At 42.9% G+C, this 7,395-nt stretch overlaps 1 protein-coding gene across 2 annotated transcripts in view; it reads right to left on the bottom strand.

Annotated features, from left to right (window-relative positions):
- Nucleotides 1-160: 160 nt before the first annotated feature.
- KANSL2 (KAT8 regulatory NSL complex subunit 2) overlaps nt 161-7,395 on the bottom strand; it is a 45,081-nt gene continuing 37,846 nt past the window's right edge. For both annotated transcript variants that reach the window (XM_011987632.1, XM_011987631.1), the window contains exons 9-10: nt 1,686-1,805; nt 161-915 (exon numbers count right to left, since the gene is read on the bottom strand). In XM_011987632.1, coding sequence (XP_011843022.1) covers nt 784-915; nt 1,686-1,805 — 252 coding nt within the window. In that variant the 3' untranslated portion in view covers nt 161-783. The remainder of the gene's footprint in view (nt 916-1,685; nt 1,806-7,395) is intronic.

Below are 7,395 nucleotides of genomic sequence, written 5' to 3'. Positions count from 1 at the left end.
TCTTCCTTAAAAGCAAAACCAAAATGAGCTACTGAAGATTTATTTTTTCCTGGGATGGAAGTATTATCTGCCCCAACTTCCCTTTCCCATCAGAGACAGGTCCCTAAAACCGCGAGAGAGAGAGACTATATTCTCAAACAAAACATGCATTCAATTCAGATGACTGTTTGATATTTTCATAACATTTTCTTTAACATTTAATAGAAACTATATACAATAAATTTGTACTATATTTTACATAAGATAGCAACCACCGAAATTTACATAGGTTAAAAGCAAGATGGATAAGGAGGACCCAGTCCTGTGGATAAAAGCCAGAGTTCACCACGGAAACAGGTTAAAGATTGCCCAATTAAGTAGAGGTGAAGAAAAGTTAAACTGCAGGTCTTTAGATAGAGATAACCAGATATTAGGGCCATCAGTATCTAAAAGACACTACTCACAAAGACAGCTCCCACCTAGCTACTTAAGTGGATTTCTATCCATGACTTTGGAAATCCCATTACAAAGATGTCACTTTCCTTTTAGGTATAGTACCAAATAATCCCAGAAGCTTTGATAGGGATTATCTCTCTTCCTTGCCCTGAGTGGGAAGAAACCCACAACTTTTAAGAAGTATTGGTCCATGTCCTCAAAATTTGGCTTTACTTTTGACTATAATACTCAATCCAGAAGAAAAACAAGATAGTCTGGGTTGCCTGTGTTTTGCGAGAGATGATCAGAAATATTTCTTTGAAGAATGAGAAATTTAAATCCACCAAAGTAAAATGGTTCCCCAAACTATCAACTAATACAAGTGGGTTCTGGCTTCCCATTTGCAGTAGCCAATCCACTCTGAGACAATGGTGCAGAGGCTTTCTCAGAATTTCGAGATCCCTGGGATCTGCACCCATCTCCAGCCATCTGCATCTGGCCCTGTTAAAAGAAATAAAGGCACTTCAGTTAGAAATTCATTCACTGTGGTCTGAAGTATGAATCTGACCTATCAGTGGCCATTTATACTAGCAATAAGAACAATACAACAGAAATTAATTAATTCTGGACAGATGCTCCTCCCTATATTAGCTATCCCTGTCCCTTGGAAGAGTCTACTCCTGAGCCTCTTCCAATGGGCTGGAGAGCTGTAGGTTGTTTCTTCCAAATGAAACAGCCATTCCCTGCTGAGGTCCCAGAACAGCCAACAGACCATAGGAAGACAGTCCTTTAGGCCTCTGCTTGAAACCAACAGCTACAGTACAACTGCTGGTTTTCAGTCAGGGCCACTGGAATTCTACCCAAGGCTCACAGACAGAACTCAAATCACACTACTTTACCGGTCATTCTATAATGAGAACAATTTCAGTGCTGAACTCTCCCTCAGAAGGCACAGTTTACCTAGATTCCTTATCTCAAGCTTTTATTTAAATAAATTTATGTCCTACTCTGGGATATGAGGATCAGGGGCCATTAGGTGTTCTAAGAGTCTATCTGGAAAACTACAGCAACAAGGGTATACAGAAGCAAAGTAGGGCATTTTTAAAAGTGTTTTGCTTATATGGTATTCAATGAGCGAGAGACATGTGGAGCATCTTTATACTAGTCATGACACCCCACTCCCCTCCAGGAGTACATGCTATCCAGCAGGGAACCCTCTGCCTGGCCAGGTCTCTACATGCAGGAAACAGGTGGGACTGTTCTTCACTTGCCAAAATATCCACTGGGTCTTCAGCTATTTCTTTGACTAAATGATCTTCAAGGGTTAGTGAAGGATCAAAAAGCAAAGGTGAAGGAGGACACTGCATACCATCACCCACAACATCCAAGTCCTAGAAAACAAGAGAGAAAAGCCCATCAGCAATACCAAGGGAAACAATAATAAAGGTGGTATGTTTTTCAGCAAACTTTAAAGCAATACTCTGCTGTCTCCCTCAACCCTAGCCTACCTTTGATCAAAAAAAAATTTTACCAGAACGTCCAACAAATGAAACAAGATCCAAGAGCACTGAGAGCTTTTGCTGCCAAGTGTAAAACATAGACCAACATAGTGGATTTAAAAACACAATTCTGGCCACCACACCTGTAATCCCAGCACTTTGGGAGGCCGAGGTAGGCAGATCGCTTGAGCCCAGGAGTTCAAGACCAGCCTGGGCAACATGGTGAAATCCTGTCTCTACAAAAACTGCAAAAATCAGCCAGGCGCAGCAGCACACACCTGTAGTCCCAGCTACTCCAGAGGCTGCTGAGGTGGGAAGATCCCTTGAGCCCGGGACGCAGTGGCTGCAGTGAGCCGAGATTGAGCCTCTGCACTCCAACCTGGGTGGCAGAGTCAGACCCTGTCTCGGAAAAAAAAAAATGTCCAGGAAAATTCATAGAAACACAAAGTAGGAACGGAGAATAGTAGGGAACGGGAAAGGGAAAGGAGAGAGTTACTGTTTAAAAAATACAAAGTTTCTGTTTGGATTGATGAAAAAGTTCTGAAACAGAAAACATTGATAGCTGTATAACATGGTAAATGTTCGTACCACCACTGACTTGTACACTTAAAAATGGCCAGGTACAGTGGCTCATGCCTGTGATCCCAACACCTCGGGAAGCCGAAGTGGGAGGATCACTTGAGGCCAGGAATTCAAGACCAGCCTGGGTGATACAGCAAGACCCCATCTCTAGTTACCCACCTACATACACACGTACATACATAGGTTAAAAGAGTAAAATTTTGTTATGTATGTTTTACTACAATTAAAAAAATATTTTTTAAAAAAGCATATTCTCTCTGAGGCTACCTGTAATCAACATGCAAGTTCACCAGTGATTAATTTAAATATGAACAATGCTATATTAAAATTAAATACTGCTGGACAATACAAGATTGCCTGATTAACATCCTAACAACCACGAAACAAGCAAACAAGCCCCAACAGGGGAAAGGGAGAAGGTAGGAAGAAAGGAAGGATGACAGAAAACTCACAGTTCCTCTGAATGGCTAGGAAATATTATTTTGGTTAAGTCCCTATCCCCACAGAGCAACAACCTGGTTTTTTTTCTTGTTTTTTTGTTTTTTGAGACAGAGTCTCGCTCTGTCACCCAGGCTGGAGTGCAGCAACGTGATCTCGGCTCACTGCAACCTCCGCCTCCTGGGTTCAAGTGATTCTTCTGCCTCAGCCCTCTCGAGTAGCTGGGACTACTGGCATGTGCCACCATGCCCAGCTAATTTTTTGTATTTTTAGTAGAGACGGGGTTTCACCGTGTTAGCCAGGATGGCCTTCAATCTCCTGATCCAGTGATCCACCCGCCTCAGCCTCCCAAAGTGCTGGGATTACAGGCATGAGCCACCACGTTCAGCCAACTCCCTGGTTCTTAAGGCTAACACAGTTTTGCTTTGTTAAAAAAAAAAAATGACATTACATTCTAGACTATATTTCTTCCAACTGAATTGGCACTTCGCACTGGAATACTGAATAGCCAACAGACCACAAGGAAGACATCACTCTTAGCTCCTGTTTGAAACCAACAGCTACAGCAAACCATTGGTCTTGATTCAGGGCCTAAGGCATTACAAAGGCTCAAACAATATATCAAACTAACTTTCATGCCACTGCTTTTCAAGAGTCTGGTGCTAAACTCCTAAGAGTTAAAAATATCCAGGAGGTTTGTACCCCTCTATACCTAATCCAGTTTATAGACGCTCTATGTTTCTATTCATCTAGCTTCACGAGAAGCTTAGTTCTACGCTTTTAAATAAATCTAAGAATTTGCAATCCTTTCTCATTTTTTGGTGTGCTAATCACCAAAAATGAGAATCACAACATCTTCACATTAAAGAATTTATGTAATTTAAAAATCTACTTAAAGTTGCTCAGGCCGGGCACGGTGGCTCAGGCCTGTAATCCCAACACTTTGGGGGCCGAGGCGGGAGGATCACGAGGTCAAGAAACCATCCTGGCTAATATGGTGAAACCCCGTCTCCAATAAAATACAAAAAATTACCAGCCTGGCCAACATGGTGAAACCCCATCTCTACTAAAAATACAAAAATTAGCCAGGCGTCGTGGCACGCACCTGTAGTCCTAGCTACTCAGCAGGCTGAGGCAGGAGAATTGCTTAAACCCAGGAGGCAGAGGTTGCAGTGAGCCGAGACTGCGCCGCTGCACTCCAGCCTGGGCGACAGAGCAAGACTGTCTCAAAAAAAATAATAAAATAAAGCCGCTCAATTTAAGCAGAAACATAGGGCATAGGATACACTAACCTACCATCCATTTCAGGTGAGTTGGAAACTTCTGTAGTACCCACAGAAACCAGTGTTCTCACACCATGAAGACTATAAATCTGTTTTCTCCCATTCTTTTACCATGTGCAATTTTTGTATGTATATGCGTGTGGTGAGACAGAGTTTCGCTCTTGTTACCCAGGCTGGAGTGCAATGGCAAGATCTTGGCTCACTGCAACCTCCACCTCCCGGGTTCAAGCAATTCTCCTGCCTCAGCCTCCCCAGTAGCTGGGATTACAGGTGTGTGCCACCACATTCAGCTAATTTTTGTATTTTTTGTAGAGGGAGTTTCACCATGTTTGCCAGGCTAGTCTCAAACTCCTGACCTCAGGTGATCCACCTGCCTCGGACTCCCAAAGTGCTGGTATTACAAGCGTGAGTCACCACGCCTGGCCCACGTGCAATTCTTATATAAATAATTAGCTTGGAATGGGTGTGGTGGCTCATGCCTATAATCCTAGCACTTTAGGAGGCCAAGGTGGGAGAATCACTTGAGGCCCGGAGTTTGACACCAGCCTGGTCAACATGGCAAAACCCTGTCTCTACTAAAAATACAAAAATTAGCCAGGCATGGTGGTGCGCGCCTGTAATCCCAACTACTTGGAAGGCTTAAACCGGAGAATCACTTGAACCCAGGAGGCAGAGGTTGCAGTGAACCGAGATCACGCCACTGCACTCCAGCCTGGGTAGTAGAGACAGACTCTGTCAAAAATAATAATAATAATTAGCTTGGAATTATTTAAATACTGAAGCAAAAGACATCCAAGTCTCAAGATAATAATGGAATGGATACGTTTTCAGAAAAAGCTTTTCTCATATATACAAAGTGTTGTCTTTTATAAGATTATAAATTGGGAAAAGGAACCTAAAATAAGAAAATCAGCAAAAATGCCTATTAAAACAGGAGTGTTTTAAAAACTGAAGTATCAGGATATAAAGAGAATCCATATTTTCGGCCGGGCACGGCGTCTCATGTCTGTAATCCCAGCACTTTGGGGAGGCTGAGGCGAGTGGATCACCTGAGGTCAGGAGATTGAGACCAGCCTGGCCAACATGGCAAAATCCCATCTCTACTGAAAAATAAAAAAAATAAGGCAGACATGGTGGCACACACCTGTAATCCCAGCTACTAGGGAGGCAGGAACAGGAGAATTGCTTGAACCCAGGAGGTGAAGGTTGCAGTGTGCCAAGATCGTGCCACTGCACTCCAGTCTAGGCGACAGACCAAGATTCCATCTCAAAAAACACATAAATCAATAAAGATAAAATAAGAGAATCCACATTTTGTTACTATCTCCAAAACCACCAATAGAGAATGAGAGAGAAGGAACTCAAAAGTAGTAGGGTGTTCAGTTACTACTTGCCAACTACCCTTGCATCAAAGCACAGAAAGCAAGCAAATATCCAGAATGAACAGCTGTGTTTTTACTCATATTAATATCTGATGCCTGGTCTTCCCACAAGTAAAATCACCAAAGTTATCATTAACAGTTATAGGCCAGGAATGGTGAATCATGCCTATAATCTCAGCACTTTGGGAGGCCAAGGTGGGCGGATCACTTGAGGCCAGGAGTTAAGAGACCAGCCTGGCCAACATGGCGAAACCCTGTCTCTACAAAAAATACAAAAATTAGCAAGTCCTGCTGGCACACACCCGTAGTCCCAGCTACTGAGCACAAGAATCACTTGAATCCTGGCGGCAGAGGTTGCAGTGAGCTGAGATCACACCACTGCACTCCAGCTTGAACAACAGAACAAGATTCAGTCTAAAAAAAAAAAGCCACGTTATAGTGGCCGGGCACAGTGATTCATGCTTGTAATCCCAGCACTTTGGGAGGCCAAGGTAAGAGGATCACTTGAGCCCAGGAGTTGAAAACCAGTCTAGGCAACATAGGGAGACCTCATCTATGCAAAAAATAAAAAACTGGCTGGGCATGGTGGCATAAACCTACAGTCCCAGCTACTTGGGAGGCTGAGGCAGGAGGATCACTTAAGCCCAGGAGTTCGAGGCTGCAGTGAGCCATGATCATGCCACTGCACTCCAGCCTGAGCAACAGAGCAAGACCCCAATTTAAAAAAAAAAAAAAAAATTACAAAAATGATACCTAAGCTGGGCATGGTGGTTCATGCCGACAGAAACCCTATCTCAAAAGTTCTTAACAGTATATTCGGGGCCGGGCGCGGTGGCTCAAGCCTGTAATCCCAGCACTTTGGGAGGTCGAGACGGGCGGATCACGAGGTCAGGAGATCGAGACCATCCTGGCTAACACAGTGAAACCCCGTCTCTACTAAAAATACAAAAAACTAGCTGGGCGCAGTGGCAGGCGCCTGTAGTCCCAGCTACTCGGGAGGCTGAGGCAGGAGAATGGCTTGAACCCGGGAGGCGGAGCTTGCAGTGAGCTGAGATCCGGCCACTGCACTCCAGCCTGGGCGACAGAGCGAGACTCCGTCTCAAAAAAAAAAAAAAAAAAAAACAAAAAAAAAAAACAGTATATTCCGTAACAGCCAGAAAGTAGAAACAGCACAAATATATCCATCAACTGATAGATTTTCAAAGGATGGTATTTCCAAACAATGGAATATTAATTCAGTCACAAAAAGGAATGAAGTATTGATACATACTATAGTATGGGTAAACCTTGAAAACATTAGAAAACATTATGCTAAGTGAAACAAGCCAGACACAAAAGGATACATATACTATTACATTGATATGAAATGTCCCAAATAAGCAAATTTAGAGACAAAAAGTAGATTCGTGGTGGCCAGGGGCTGGGGGGAGAAGAAAATGAAGAGTGTCATAACAGGTACTGAGTTTCTTTTGGAGACAGTGAAAACCTTCTGAAATTAGATGGTGGTGATAATTGCATTAACTTTGTGAATATGCTAAAAATCACTCAATTATACACTTTCAAAGAGTGCAATTTATAGTATGTAAATTGTATCCCTAAAAAGGTATGGGAAAAGAGTCTGGAAAAAAAATTAGGTAGGGTAGATTTCTCCAAATGAATACGCTAACATACAAACACAACCATACATATATATCACTTTGTCGATCTTCCTAACCACAAAGACTAACCTATTCTCACCATTAATAAATAAGGCTTTGTCTCAAGGGCCTGACCCAGAGCAGAGCTTCTCTAACTTAC

This window comes from Mandrillus leucophaeus, unplaced genomic scaffold, assembly GCF_000951045.1.
Source record: "Mandrillus leucophaeus isolate KB7577 unplaced genomic scaffold, Mleu.le_1.0 Scaffold313, whole genome shotgun sequence".
NCBI lineage: Eukaryota > Metazoa > Chordata > Mammalia > Primates > Cercopithecidae > Mandrillus > Mandrillus leucophaeus.
This window is presented reverse-complemented; position numbering and strand designations above follow the sequence as displayed.